The 16,795-nt window shown below is 21.1% G+C and overlaps 3 protein-coding genes, 1 non-coding gene and 1 pseudogene across 4 annotated transcripts; 2 read left to right on the forward strand and 3 right to left on the reverse strand.

Annotated features, from left to right (window-relative positions):
- Positions 1-266: 266 nt before the first annotated feature.
- tRNA-Leu-UAA-15 lies at positions 267-349 on the reverse strand. Its single transcript has one exon. It is a non-coding gene; the product is annotated as a tRNA-Leu (tRNA).
- Positions 350-993: 644 nt separating this feature from the next.
- DDB_G0293906 (hypothetical protein) lies at positions 994-1,476 on the forward strand (the record flags this gene model as incomplete). Its single annotated transcript, XM_628859.1, has 3 exons — positions 994-1,137; positions 1,218-1,355; positions 1,441-1,476. 3 exons carry the CDS (start codon positions 994-996, stop codon positions 1,474-1,476), a joined length of 318 nt encoding a protein of 105 aa, XP_628861.1.
- Positions 1,477-2,829: 1,353 nt separating this feature from the next.
- On the reverse strand, positions 2,830-3,204 carry DDB_G0293970 (hypothetical protein; the record flags this gene model as incomplete). Its single annotated transcript, XM_628860.1, has 1 exon — positions 2,830-3,204. One exon carries the CDS (start codon positions 3,202-3,204, stop codon positions 2,830-2,832), a length of 375 nt encoding a protein of 124 aa, XP_628862.1.
- A 1,401-nt stretch (positions 3,205-4,605) lies between these two features.
- Positions 4,606-5,475, reverse strand: DDB_G0293908 (annotated as a pseudogene; the record flags this gene model as incomplete).
- Positions 5,476-6,571: 1,096 nt separating this feature from the next.
- On the forward strand, positions 6,572-16,675 carry pks44 (beta-ketoacyl synthase family protein; the record flags this gene model as incomplete). The annotated part of the gene is made up of 7 exons (XM_628863.1): positions 6,572-6,701; positions 6,887-6,960; positions 7,195-7,303; positions 7,402-7,591; positions 7,697-7,913; positions 8,047-8,308; positions 8,421-16,675. 7 exons carry the CDS (start codon positions 6,572-6,574, stop codon positions 16,673-16,675), a joined length of 9,237 nt encoding a protein of 3,078 aa, XP_628865.1.
- Between the last annotated feature and the right edge of the window lie 120 nt (positions 16,676-16,795).

Raw genomic sequence — 16,795 nt, forward strand, 5'->3', positions numbered from 1 at the left:
TGGGGTTCCCCTTTAATTTTTTGAAAAAAATCCCTTTTTTTTTTTTTTTTTTTTTTTTTTTAAAAAAATTTTAATAATTTTTTTTTAAATAAGGGGTTAAAAAAAAAAAATTTTAATTTTTTTTTTTTTTTTTTTTTTTTTTTTTTTTTTTTTTTTTTTTTTTTTTTTTTTTTTTTTTTTTTTTGTTTAGATTGTAAAACTAGGACCTTCCCTTTCCTGGTTTTGGTGCTGATTGAAAATATTTTTTACACAATTTGTCAAAAACTTGCAAGAGGCGAGATTCGAACTCGCGAACCGAATGGATGAGATCTTAAGTCACACGGATTTAACCAGACTTTCCTACCCTTGCTTTGGATGAAGTTATCAAAAAATTTAGAGGTATATGTTCAATTTAAACTCAAGGAGAAGCAAATAATAATTGCGTTATCCAATTCAAAAAAAAAAATGTTCAATTTAAATATAATAATAAGGAATATTGTTAATTTGAAAGATTTATTGGATTTTTTTTTTTAAAATCATTTAGTTAAAAAAATATATTTAATTTTATAAACAATTTTTGAAAATTAGTTCTTTAAAAAATTTTTTTTTATTATTCAATTCTGTTCAAAGAAAAAAATATTAATAATTCGAGTTTCATTTTTATTATAATTAATTTTTTTTTATTTTTATTTTTTTTTTTTTTTATTTTTTTATTTTTTTTTTTTTATTTTAAATTTTTACAAAAATGGTATAAGGGAGAACTTTGGTTTTTTATTTATTTTTTAATTTCATTGAAAATTCTAAATTTATATGAAAAAAACAATTCTCTAAATCATTGTTTTGAGACCTTTTGTAAATAATTATTTTTTAATCTTTTAAATTAATTTATTTTTTTTCAACACTGTTTAAAAAAATATAAAAAGTTTTTTTTTTTTTTAAAAAAAATTAATTAAAAAGAAATAATAATATTTTTAAAAAACATAGTAATAAATAAATTTTAAAATTTGATAAAAGATGAAAGTCCATTGCCAATTACCAACAAATAATAATAATAATAATGAAACAATAGATTTTGAAGTAGATCAAGATAATACTTTATTAGTAGATTTAAAACAAATGATATATAATAAAACTGGTACTCCAGTAAATAGACAATCTGTAAATATTTAAAATTTTTGGTATGTCAATAATTTTATTATATTTTTACAAACTAACCCAAACCTTTTTTAATATTTTAGATTGAATTGGAAAATAAAAAGTTACCACATAGATACGATAAAAAGTCAATATCAAAACTCCACATTAATGAATCATCAAATATAAGAGTTGTTTATGTTTTGGAAGGTGGCTGTTGCGGTGTTGGTTGTGATATTTGTGTATGTATTTTCTTTTTTTAATAAACCCTTAAAATATATATTATTAACATATTTTTTAAAAATATTTGAAAAAAAAAAAAAATAGGGTTGTGGTGGAAGTTGTAGATGTTCAATTCAATAAATTTCATAATGAGATCACCGGAGAAAAAACCTAAGAAATTTTACTATTTTGTGAGAAATTAAACTACCGCAAAAACTCATATTTTAAGAAACGATATTATAATTTAATAAAATTTTTAACAAACTAATATCAATTTCTAATTAATAATTAATCACACTTTATTATTAAATTATCATAAAATAATAAAAAAGAATCTGGCCATAATAAAAATATATTTTAATAAATTAAAAATTGATAAAATCTAATATTATTTAATTAAAATTGAATATTAATTTGTCAAATTATAAAAAATTTATTGATTTACCATATTGTGAGAAATTTTACTATTGTAATTTCTCATTTTTTAAAACATAAAACTATAATTTAATAATATACAACAATTAATAGGAAATAATACTATTGTAATTTCTCATTTTTTAAAACATTAAACTATAGTTTAATATATGATATTGTTTTTTATTAAAAACTATAATAAAATGATAAAAAATAATGGGTGTACAATAAATATTTAAATAAAAAATATTAAAATATAAGAATTTTTATTTTTTTTAAATAATTTATTCCTTATTTATTATAAAAATTAATCAAAAAATATTATTAATTTTTAATAAATTTTATTATTAGTATTATTATTTTAATATTATCAAAAAATAATTCTAATAATAAAATTTATTAAAAATTAATAAATAATTTTAAAATATGTTAAAAAAAAAGAAATTTTATTAATTTTTAATAGATTATTATAAGATTTAATAAATGAAAATCGATTTGCAACAGATGAAGCCACATTGGAATTAATTGGTCTTACAGGATACAATGGGTATTCGCCATGCTTCAGATGAGGCTACATTGGATTTCTCTGGTCTTGAAAAAATTAAATAGACGTCTATTTAATTTTTTAAAAAAAAGAAATAATTAGTATTAAAGCTATTTTGATTTAATTATTGTTTTAAATTTTTTTTATTTTTTTTTTTTTTATTATTTTTTTTTTAAGTTGTTTCATCAATTTTATTTTTTCTAATTTAATAATTAGTTTACTGATTTTATTCAAACAAATAATGAAAATTTACTTACTTTGGGAAAAAAAAAGGTGAAAAAAAAAATGAAAAAAAAATGATTAAAAAAAAAAATTATTAAAAAAAAAAAAAGTAAAAAAAAAAAAAAAAAAAAAGTAAAAAAAAAAAACGTTTGAAAATATAATAAAAATGGATAAAAAAAAAAAGAAAATAAAAAAATAAAAAAAAAACCAAGTTCAAAATTAATAAAATTTTGCTTGTTTTCGCATATTTATTCTTATAATATATCTTATTTTTATTAATTCAATTCCTATATTTTTTAAAATAATAAAAAGTTTCATTTAATATATATATTTTTTTTTTTTATAAAATTTATTATTTTTTGTAACAACTGGTGGTCGGTATCATCAGTGTTAATTTTTCCTAATGATTTCTTTATTGTGTTGGTTATTGCTGCTGAAGTTATTGGTGTTGTAATGTTGGGTGATGATGGTGGTGTCGTATGATTATTTAATTGTTGTTGAGATTGTTGATTTATTAATTGAATGTGTTGTCGAAGAAGTTGATTTTGTTTATCTATTACCTGCTGCTGTTCCCTTATCTGACGTTGCTGTTCATTGAATGTTGATACCTGTGGTTGTTGTTGTTGTTCCTCATTATCCTGTTGTTGCAATTCATCATTATCAATATCTTCGTTATTATTAGTTGACATTCTCTTAAAATAAATTATTTAATAAAATTTAATTATTTATTTATTCTATTATTAAAGTAAAATGATTAATTATTTAAGAAATAAATGTACACAAAATTAATTAATGACCGTAGCCCTATCGTGTTTTTATTATTTGTATATATTTACTACTGAGGTTGAATTGGAAACCTAGTTTCCTTTTATAGTCCTTAGATTTGAGCGAACTCAAATCTATTAACTACTCCAACCTCGGCCGATAGGGTTAGATCCAATTTAAACTACAATATTATATTATTTTAATTTAATTATTATTTTCTCTTCTAATTAAATTATTTTTAAATTTATATTATTATTTTATATGGTGATTTTGTGTGTGGCATTTTTAATATCTGGTATCTAATATCTGTTATGAAAACTTTTGTGAAATTCAAATTAATTAAATTTTTTTTTTTTTTTTTTTTTTTTTTTTGAAAATTAAATTTAATTTAAAATTAATTAAATTTAATTACAACGGGAGAAAACCCCTTTAAACAAAACAATAAAATAAATTATTATTATTTTCTGAATTGTATGTGTCATAACAAAATGTTGAAACAAAACTATATTCTAAATTATTATTATTTATTTTTGAATTATTGTTTAGTTGTGTTTAGTGAGTTTATTATATAAAATGAAACAATTTATTAAAATGAATTAAGTTAGTAATAATTAATATTGAATTATCAATTCAATATTAATAGTTATTTTTAAATGTTCTGTTTAGAACATTTCATAAAATTAAATAAATATTAGTATTAACAAGATATTTTTTTGAGATCTTGTTACATTTTTTATCTTATTTTTTAGGGACTACTTATATTTTAATAAAATATGTTGAATATTATAATATTATTTTTTAAACATCTTATTATTAAAACTATAATTAATAAAATTTATAACCTTCTGATATATTATCTCATTTTTTTAGTATTTATTATATTTTAAAAAAATATGTTAAAAATTATATATTGTTTCAATTTTTAATATATTTTATTATTTTTTTATTATTATTTATCTTATTTTTTAATATATTTTATTAAAAAATAATAAAGGTTACATTTTTTATAAATAATCTTATTTTTTTATAAAATATCCTATTTTCTAATAATTATTATAATTATTTTTTAAAAAAAAAAATAATCACGAATTAATAAAATTTAAAAATTCTAATATATTTTCTTATTAGTATTAATTAAATTTTAATAAAAAATGCCATTTTTTTTTTATAATAAGTTTCATTTTTTTTATAAATTTTATAAATTTTATTTTTTTTATTTTTTTGTTATTATTAATCTTATTTTGTAATAATTTTTATTAATTTATAAAATAGCATTATAAACTTTTATTAAAATTTAATTTAATTAATTATATTTTAACATTTTACTGGGTTTTTTTTTCCAGTGTAAAGCTTACGTTTAAAAAATTTTCATCGATTTCAATTTTAAATCTACAATCATTTAAGGAACAGTTTGATTTTAAATTATTTTTAATTTCATCAATTAATTGATTATTGAAATGAATGATTTGATTATCGTATTCATTTAATTTATTTGAATTATCAATAATATTATTATTATTTAATATTATTAATGATTGTTGATATTGTTTAATAATTTTAATTTTATCTCTATCAATAATAAAATCATCTCCATTATCATAAATTTGTTGATCTTAAAATTTTAAAATTTCATTTAATTTGTCAATTGTTGTAATATTATCATTATCAATATCATTATCATTTTCATTTTCATTATCATTATCATTTTCATTTTAATTTTCATTTTCATTTTCATTTTCATTTTCATTATTATTATTATTAATTATTGTTGAAAGTATTTCATTATCATTATTGATTGAAGAAGTTATAAATGTATTTATTAATGTATTGTTTTCAAATGTTTTCTCTAATTGTTTTTTAAAATCTAATTCTACGATTGAAACGATATCATGAATTTTTTTAATTTCTTTTTTTAATGAATTATTATCAAATTTTAATTGAATTTCATTGTATTTATCTTTTGATTGTTCTAATATTGTTTCATTGATTTTTGTTCTTTAAATTACTTTTTGATGTACATCATCTTTAAAATTATTAATGAAAGAATATTTGAAGTTGATTCTAATGAATCAGTTCTATGACCATGATGTTCACCTTTAATTGAATTACATTGAATACAACATGGTATTAATTAACAATCCAAACAAAAGAATATTATATCTTTGTTTTGGTGAAGTGTACACTTTTTATTATTGAATCCAAAATGTTGGTCAACTTCATCGAATAATCCATCATCAATTTTAGAAAATTTAACATGATATAATTTATTTGGTGAATCAATTTGTTTTAATGTTTTATTAACAGAATTAGTATCAAAATTAAAATGGAAACCAACTCCACCTGTTGAATTTTTAAAGAAATTAAAATCATTCACAAATGAACCAGCTTGTAATAGATTATATGTTGTTTATAAAATTTCAAAAAATAATATTTATATACCTGGTAATCATAAATTAAACCCAACTTCAAAACAATTATTACAATCAAATAATACTTATGAAGGTTGGAAAATTACACAAGAAATGATTTTAACTCATTTTTCTTTTACTTTTAAAAAAATTTTAAATTAATAAATTAAATATACACAATAACAATATAATTATTAAAAGAGTGAAAAATATTATAAAATAAAATAAAATAAAATAAAATAAAATAAAATAAAAGAGGTAACCTTCGATATTTTCTGGAGTATGGAAAAAGTTTTGTAGTGATTCTGATTGGGTATTAAGTTTTTTATTTTTTTTATTTTTTTATTTTTTTTACGCAACTTTTTGTTTTTTAATCAACAAACCCTATCATTAGTCCCGCTACAATTTTTTTATTTTTAGATATTTTTTAAAAAGAAAACGAAAATCGAAAAAATCTCATTTTGATTTTTTTTATTTTTTTATTTTTTTCTTTTATTTTTTTTATATGTAAAAAGACCGGTTTTTTTAGAAAGTTTTGACCAGTGTTTGCAAAAAATCAAAAAGTATCATTATTTTTTTTTTTTTGTGTGTAATTGATTGGATAAAATCTTTTGTTTTTCTTGAAAAAGAAAAACTTTTTTTTTGGGTAAAGTGAACTTTTTTTTTTTTTTCAAAAATATTGCAAATTTTTGCTTATTTCTTTCATTTAACAAATAAAATTTTTCAATTTCTAAACTAACTAAAATCTTTTATTATCAAACATAGTTTTTTTATTAAAATAATTTTTTTATATGAAAATAATTTTTTTAATTGAGCATTATTATTCCAATATACTTGAAGTTATTGTTTTTTTTTATTTTATTTTATATTTTTTAATAATAAAATGGAAAATCAAAATATTAAATATGGCGATAATGATGTTGCAATTATTGGTATTGGTTTAAGATTACCAAATTCAATTAATAAGCCATTGGAATTATGGGAGGGTTTATTAGCTGGTTTTGACGGAATTGGTAATTATTATTTTTATTATTTTTTTTTATTTTCTTTTTTTTTTTTTAATTTTATTTTCATTTTTTTTTTCACCTTTCGCACTTTTTTTTTTTTTTTTTTTTTTTTTTTTTTTTTCCAATTTCAAAAAAAAACCACAGCAATGTATAAAATTAATACTCTAAATTACAATATGTTTTTATCATAGTTGAAACAACAAATAGATGGAGCGATTCATTTTCAGCAATGGATGAGATTTCAAGTAAATATGCAGGTTTAATTGTATGTATATTAACATAAAAATAATAATAATAAAAATAATAATAATAATAATAATAATAAAATTACAAATAATAATAATAATAATAATAAAATTACAAATAATAATAATAATAATAATAAAATTACAAATAATAATAATAATAATAATAATAATAATAATAATAATAATAATAATAATAATAATAATAAAATTACAAATAATAATAATAATATTAATAGTTAATCTATTTTTAGGATTTAGATGAATGGATGTCATTTGATCCTTTATTTTTTGGTATTATTCCAACAGAGGTACCATCAATTGATCCTCAACAAAGATTACTTTTGAAATGTACATGGGAAGGTGAGTATTAATAATCGATATCATTAGTAGTTAATTTAGAATAATAAATCAAATATTTTACTAATTCTATTTACAAATATATTTAATCATTGATACAGCATTTGAAGATGCAAATATTGATCCATTTAAACTCAGAGGTACCAATACATCTGTATATGTAGGTGCAAGTTCATTAGATTATGCATCTATAAATGTTGACTTTGATGAAACACCAATGAACATTTTCAATTCAAATATGTCAGGTATTTCAAATAGAATATCATATTGTTATGACTTTAGAGGTACAAGGTAATTATTAGTAACATATTTTAAAAGTTTTTTTTTTTTTTTTAAAAGTTCAATAAACTAATAAGTATTATAATTATCTATGTTAAAAATAAAACTTTATTATAGTTTAACAATTGATACAGCATGTTCAAGTTCATTAAATGCAGTTCATCTTGGTTATAAATCAATTATAAATGGAGAATCAGATTATTCAATTGTTGGAGGTTGTAATTTCATTATGAGTCCACATACATCAAGATCATTTGAATCAATTAATGTAACAAGTAAAACTGGTAAAAGTAAAGCATTCGATCAAGATGCAAATGGATTTGTTCGTTCAGAAGTATGTAATAAATTATATTTACATTTAATAATAATAATAATAATAATAATAATAATAATAATAATAATAATAATAATAATATTAATAACTAATTTTTAAATATTAATAATAATTTATAAATAATAATTAAAAGGGAGTTGTATCAATCATTTTAAAGAAAATGTCAAAAGCAATTCAAGATGGTGATCAAATTTATTCAGTTATCAAAGGTACAAACAGTAATGTAGATGGTAATTTAAACAAAGGTAATTTCTTTGCACCATCAAAACAATCACAAGCAAATAATATTAAAAGTGCAATGGAATCTTGTAATAAAGAAACTACCAATAGTACACCAATCGCTTTAAATGATATTGATTTCTTTGAATTACACGGTACAAGTACTCAAATTGGTGGTATGTAATCAACAACACTATTAAACTTTTTTCATTATCATTATCATTATTATTATTATTATTATTATTATTATTATTTTATATTGATTTTAAATTTTTAAAATAATTATAGATCCAATCGAATGTGAAGGTGTATCAAGTGTATTTAAAGAATCAAGAGAAAAACCATTATTAATTGGATCAATTAAAGCAAACATTGGTCATTTAGAACCAGCAAGTGGTGTTGCAAGTTTAGCAAAAGTAGCATTAATGTTTAAACATCGTCAATTTGTAAAAAACATTAATTTCGATAAACCAAATCCAAATATCAAATTTGATGAATGGAAAATTAAAGTCTGTACAGAGAATACACCATTCCCAAATAATAAGAAAGTATCAATTGCAATCAATTCCTTTGGTATTACAGGTAGCAATGCATGTTTAATTTTAACTGAATATATTAAACCAAAAACTACAACAACCACAACAGCTAACAATAATGGAAATCAAAAGTATTTAATACCAATTTCAGCAAATTCAAAATCATCATTAGAATCATATAAAGAAAAATTAATTAATTCAAGTAAAGAATTTTCAGAAACTATTAATTTTAAAGATTTTGTTAAATATCAATTAGATTCAAAAACTTTAAAATTAACTCAAAGATCAGTTATTATTGCAAGTAATTGGGAAGAAGCTGGAAGCACTCAATCAATTGTAACAACTAATACAAATAGATCAGGAAATATTATTAAAGATGCCAATAAGAATCCACAATTAGTATTCGTTTTTAGCGGTCAAGGTCCACAATGGTCAAAAATGTTCACTCAACTTTATGATCAAGAACCAATTTTCAAACAAAAAACTGATCAAATTGATTCATTATTATCAAAACATTATGGTTATTCAATTTTAAATAAATTAAATTCAATTAAAGATGATGATACAGTTACAATTAATGAACCAATTTTAGCACAACCATCAGTATTTATGATTCAAATGGCTTTGATTGAATTATATAAACATTGGGGTATTTTAGCATCAATTTCAATAGGTCATTCACTTGGTGAAGTTTCAAGTGCAGTTTGTTCAGGTATGATTGATTTAGAAACTGGATGTTTTATCATATATCATCGTTCAAGATTACAACAACAAACAGTTGGTAGTGGTAGAATGTTAGTAGCTTCATTAAATGAACAACAATTTAATCAAGAATTTCAACAAAAATATCCATCAATTGAAATCTCTTGTTTTAATTCACCATTCTCAATCGTATTAGCAGGTAAAGAATCAGAATTACAAGAAATTTCAAATATCTTAAAAGAGAAAGAAACATTTTCAATATTTTTAAGTACACAATCATCATTCCATTCATCGTCACAAGAACCTATTAAAGATGAATTATTAAAACAATTAAAAGATATTAAATCAACCAAATCAAATATTCCAAATTTTTCAACTGTAACTTCCAATTTATTTAATGATAATGATGATGATGAAGTTGTTCAACAACCTGATGAAGCAAGTTCTCACAACAGCACAACAACTTTATTTGATTCAAATTATGTTTATGAAAATGTTAGAAAACCAGTACAATTCGAAAAAGCAATTAAAAATGTATTCAATTACATTGAAAAAAAAGGTTTAGGTAGTTCAGTAATATTTTTAGAAATTTCAGCATCACCAGTATTAGGAAATTATATTAGAGAAATGATACCACAAGATTCAAACTATTTCTTTATTGAAGATCAAACTATATCAGTATTATCATCATTAAATAAAAAGAATAAAGATCAAGTATTAGAAATTCAAACAAGTATATCACAATTATATTGTAAAGGTTATAATGTCAATTTTAATTGTTCAAATCAAACAAAATCATTGGACTTTAAAAACACCGGATATAAACAATTATCAGATGTTTTATTCAAGTATTCATGGGATGATGAATCATATTGGTCTGTATCTCCATTAATTTCAAATTATATTAAAAATGGACCAGCAACTAATCATTTAGGTTATCGTAATGAAAGACAACCATATCAATCATTCACATCATCGATTGATATTAAAAAAGAACCATTTGAATTTTTAAAAGGTCACTCAAGTAGAAATAGAGTAATTTATCCAGGTTGTGGTTATATTGATAGTATATTAAAAGCATTCCCAGATCAAGATTTAACAATTCAATCAATGGAATATAAATCTGCAATTTTATTATCATCATCAATGAAAACTTATTTATCAACAAATATCATACCAAGTGGTAAAAATGAATATCGTGTTTCATTCCATTACAAAGACAAAAAAACAAATAAATGGATTCTCTCATGTAGTGGTAGACTTTCAACTACAAAACACAATGATGAAGTCGTTAAAAAAGTTGACATTGAAAAATTAAAATCAAAATGTAATTTTGTAACCATTCAAAAGAAAGAACTTTATGAAACAATTAAATATAAAGCACAATTAACATTAGAAGGTAAATTCCAAAGTATTGAAGAAGTTAGCTATGGTCATAATTGTTGTTTATCAAAAGTACCATTAACAACATTATCATCATATGATAATGAATCATTTTTAAATTTATGTGTAATTGATGCTGCTTTTCAACCACTTGGTGCTGTAAAAGAAAATCAAGAACCAATGGTATTTGCAAGTATTGAAAATTTAAAATTCTTTTCAAAAAATATACCAAAATCAGCAGAAGACAGAGAAAAATATAAATTTGTTTATACATATACACAAGTAAAAGAAAAGAAATGTGGATCTTATTTCGTTTCAATTTTAACAATGCTTCAAGATGGTACAATACTATTCTTTTCACCATTGGTAGTTTACACTCAATTAACACCATACAAAAATCAATACATAATTGAAAGTCCAAATGATAATTTATATAAAATTTGTTATCAATCAAAAGATTCAACATTACCACATCCATTATTATTAAAAGATAAATTTGATCAACCAAGATTTGAAACAACTGATAAACAATCTCAAGTAATAAAAAAAGCATTATCAAATTGTTTATTTGCAATCTTTAAGAGAAATAATAATTTATTTACAAAAGTAGAAGTTAAATCACAATCAATTGATTATTTAATTGAAAAGTATTGTTTAATCATTGATAATGATGATGATAATGATGGTATCGATGATAATAGTATATTGGTTAATGGTGGTGTAGCATCAATTGATGATATGGTATTAGCAAGTACAACAGGAAAAGAAACAACAATTGTAAATAATGGTAAAAGATCATTAGCAAAATTAATTTTCCAAATTTTAAAATCAAATGTTGATTTAATCGATTGGAATAATATTGCAACATATACAAAAAATATTTCAAAACAACAATTAAATATTATTCAAGCAATTGGTAATTTAATTGTTACACCATTATCAGTAACAAATCAAGTAACAGAATCAGATTTAATTTCAAAAACTCAATTAGATATTATTAATAATAGAATGAAAATTAAACAATATGAATTAATTTCAAATACAATCGCAACAGATTTAATTAAACCAATTATAAATAATAGTATTTTATTCAGAATTTTAGAAATTAATTCAGGATTTGGATATTTATCAGAAATGATAATTAATAAAATTAATCAATTATTAATAGAATTTGAAAGTAGTTATGAAATTGAAATTGAATTTACATTCACATTAAATGGTACAAATCAAGATGATAATAAAGAAATTTCAAATTCAATTAAAGAAAAGTTGACAAATTTATTAATTTCAAAATCATCAATATCAATCATTTTTAAAGAATTAAATTTAAATGAATCATTTTTAGAACAAAAATTTAATCCATCTTATTATGATTTAATAGTTTTAACAAATTTATCAACAATTACAAATTTAAATGAATCAATTGAATTTATAAATTCAATTTTATATCCAAATGGTCATTTAATTATAATTGATACAAAAAATCAATCAAACTTCCAAGATTATGAAATTTTTGAACAATTTTTAATTTTTGATAACTTTGGAGGTGGTATTGTAGATGATAATATTGATTGGGTTAAAATATTTCAAGATAATAATATAAATAGGGTTGTTGCAACACCAAATATTAAACCACATGTAATTCAAGTTCAAAAATCAAAATTATATGAGAAAGTAATGGGTACACTTGATGATATTACAGGGCCATATGATCAAATCATTATAATTGGTTATCAGTTACAAGGTACAGATGAAGATAATTTCCAAAGCCCGATTATGGATATTAATAAACAAGGTACAGATATTTATAGAATTAAAACTATTGAAGAATTTGAAAAACATTGTTCGACAATACCACCAACAGATAAATCAATTTTATTCTTTATTTCAGCAATGAATAATTTATCATTAGAAAATTATAAACAAGTTAATTTTGATTATATTAAAATCAATCAATATTTATTAGCAAATAAATTAGGATCTCTATTTATTTTAGCAACTAAAAGTGCATTAAAAGAATCAACCAATGCATTAGCAGCATCATTAATTGGTAGTTTTAGATATTTTTCAGAGTTTTCAAATATTTTAAATTTATATTCATTCGATTTTGGTGAGGATGTATATACCCTTTCAAAAGAAATATCATTAAAATGGTTAAATATGGCAATTGATTTACTAGATCCAAATAAACATATTCAAAGAGAATATATTTTTAGAAATGGTAATGAAACTTGGTTTGAAAGAATTGGTAAAATTAAAAGAGTTAAATCAAAATATCAATCAAAATCATATTTAGATGATAAAGAAGATTCATTAGTCGCAAGATTAGATCAAAATTTAGAATATCAATTAGAGGCAAAACAAAGCAATTTAAAAGAAAATGAAATTGAAGTTCAAGTTGTAGCAACAGGTATTAATTTTAAAGATAGTTTAATTTTTAGAAATCTTGTACCACCAGTTTTAGCAAATCATGAAGGTGATTTTAGTAAACCTGAATTTGGATTCGAATGTTCTGGTATCGTTTCAAGAATTGGTAGTAAAGTTAAAAAGTTTAAAGTTGGTGATTCAGTTTTAGGTATAAGTTGGAAATCAACATCATCTCATGCCATCAATTATCAAGATGCATTTGTTTTAAAACCAGATAACATTAGTTTTGTAGAAGCAGCTTCAATACCAATAGTATATTGTACTTCATTCTATTCATTATTTTATTCTGGTAATTTAAGTATTAAAAATAATGAATCAGTATTAATTCATCAAGCAAGTGGTGGTATTGGTTTAGCATGTTTAAATATTTTAAAATCATGTGGATTTAAATCAAAATTATATGTAACAGTTGGTTCAAAAGAAAAAGAAGATTATCTAAGAGAAACCTATGGTGATTTTATAACTGGAATTTATTCATCAAGAAATACAGATTTCCTTGAAAATATTAAAACTGATCTTTCAAATAAAAATGACAACAACAACAATAACAACAACAACAACAATGACAACAAAGAAAGTAACATCAAAGAACTTCTTGATAATGATGATGATGAAATTTTACCATTTATTCATAAAAAAGGTGTTGATTTAATTATAAATACATTACCATTTGAATTTTTAGATACAAATTTCCTTTTACTTGGTCAAGGTGGTAGAATTGTAGATTTATCAGTTACTCATTTAAATAATAATGATACAACTGATTTTAGTAAATTCAAATGGTTCATTGGTTATAGTACAGTTGAAATATTTTATAATGGATTTGAAAAATCAAAACATATATTACAATTAATAACAGATATGATTAAAAATAAAGAATTACCATTAATACCAATTAAAGAGTATCCAATTAATCAAATTAAAGATGCAATCGACTTTATTGGTCAAAGAAAACATATTGGTAAAATTGTTATAAATCATAAATTAGGTTTAAGAGATGGTTGTTCAAATTTAGTACAAGATACAATTAAAAGTTTACAAAATCATTTAAAGGATAATTATTTAGTAGCTTCTCCAGATTTTAAATTCATGGGTGATAGTTTAGGTAAAACTATTTTATTAACAGGTCAAACTGGTTTATCATTATCAATCGCTCAAGCTTGCTTATTAAATAATTATCAAGATTTAGAAGGTATAATTGTAATTTCAAAATCACCAATTAAACATGAATTACAATATCTCATTTCATTAGCTAAATACCTTTCACGTAAAACTAGAGTTCATTTTAAACAAGCAGATTGTTCTAAATTTGATGAAATGAGAAAGGTAATATCAGAAATTTATGAAAAAGATGATCCAAAATTATCACCAGTAGAATCAATATTTCATAATGCATTCGTACCAGTTATGTCAGAACCACAAGATATTGATATGAAACATATTGATGATGCATATGATGCTAAAACAACTGGTGCAATGAATTTGTATATGTTAATGAGTATGTATGACTGGAAATTGAAAAACTTTTTTTTTAGTTCTTCCATTACTTCAGTTTCAGGTAGTTCACGTCAAGCAGGTTATTGTGGTGCAAATCTTGTATTAGAATCAATGGCTAAAGTTATTCAATCTCAAGGTATAAGATGTTCAACAATTTGTTGGGGTATTATTGGTGATACTGGTTATGTTTCACGTAATGAATCGGTTGCTAAATTTTTAAACGGTCTAGGTAATGCCCCAATGCCTTTGAATATGGTTTTAGGTTCATTAGATTTATTATTACAACAACCAACCCTATCAACAGATACTACAATCATTGCATCATTTGATTTTAATAATTTACCAAAACTATCAAGAGATGGAAGTAATAATATTAGTTATAAATTTGATTACTTTACAAATCCAATTCAATCAAATCAAAATAATTGTTCAAGTGATGATCTTTCAATTAGAGAACAAATTCTTGCAAAATTTTCAGAGTTTTTATCAGTCGATGATCAATCTAAAATTAATTTAGATATAAAATTATTAGATTATGGTGCAGATTCAATGGTAATTGTAGAGTTAAAGAATTATTTAGATAAAACATATACACCAAATATTTTATCTATACAACAACTTCAAAATATTACAATTAATCAATTAATTCAATCAGTAACAGATGCAATGAATAAATTAAATGGTAATGAAAATAAATCAATTAAAAAATCAAATAAATTAGTACAACAAAAACAAATCGATTGGGTAAAAGAAATTAAATTAGATTCATCTATAAAACCAACTGATGAAATGATTAAATTATTTAAACAACTACAACAACAAGCATCAACAACAACAAGTAATACAGTATTTTTAACAGGTTCAAGTGGTTTTATTGGAATTTATATTCTATTTTATTTAATTAAATCAGTTAATTGTAAAATTGTATATTGTTTAATTAGAAGAAAAACAATTGAAGAAGCAACAACATTTTTAATTGAATTTTTAAAAGTTCATCAATTATATAATCAATTAACAACAGATGAAATTAATAAAATCAAACCAGTATTAGGTGATTATACATTAGATTCATTTGGACTTTCAGTTGATCAATATACAAATATTTCAAATAATGTAGATTTAATTATAAATAGTGCTGCAAGTGTAAACTATCAAATGGGTTATGAAGATTCAAAAGTTGAAAGTGTAGAAGGTGTACTTCAATGTTTAAGATTTTCATGTCATAATAAATTAAAGAAATTATTTCAAGTTAGCACTCTTGGCATTTATTCAGATGATAAAAGAGATAATTTAGATGATTATACATTCGCTCAAATTGATCCAAAAATTATTCAATCTAAAAATTCAATTATCAATGGTTATTTACAAGGTAAAATCGTATCAGAATATCATATTAAAGAAGCTGCAAATAGAGGTATACCTTGTTGTATCATTAGATTACCTTTTATTGGTCCAAATCCAAATACTGGTGTTGGTAGAGATTTAGATTTATTTCAAACATTATTTCAATCATGTTATGCAATGTCAACATATCCAAAACAAGAATCAGGTCTTCAATTTTATGCAACACCAGTTACTTGGGCAGCTCAAAACTTATCATTCATTTCATTGAATCCAAAATGTTGGTCAACTTCATCAAATCATCCATCATCAATTTCAGAAAATTTAACATGCTACAGTTTATTTGGTGAATCAATTTGTTTTAATGTTTTATTAACAGAATTAGCAACACAATTAAAATGGAAACCAACTTCATCTGGTGAATTTTTAAAGAAATTGAGATCATTCCCAAATGAACCATCTTGTAAAAAACTTCATATTGTCTTAAAAAATACAAAAAATTTATTACTCAATGTTTATATACCTGGTAATTATAAATTAAATCCAACTTTAAAACAATTACTACAATCAAATAATACTTATGAAGGTTGGAAAATTACACCAGAAATGATTTTAACTCATTTATCTTTTATCTTTAAAAAAAAATTAAATAAATAAAAGTGAATATCAATAAATAAATAAAATTTTTTTTTTTTTTTTCTCATAAATCGGTCATTTTTTATTTTTTATATTACTCATTGGCAATTTTTAAATCAAAAAAAAAAAAAAAGAAATATT

Source organism: Dictyostelium discoideum (genome assembly GCF_000004695.1).
Source record: "Dictyostelium discoideum AX4 chromosome 6 chromosome, whole genome shotgun sequence".
NCBI classification, from domain to species: Eukaryota; Evosea; class Eumycetozoa; order Dictyosteliales; family Dictyosteliaceae; genus Dictyostelium; species Dictyostelium discoideum.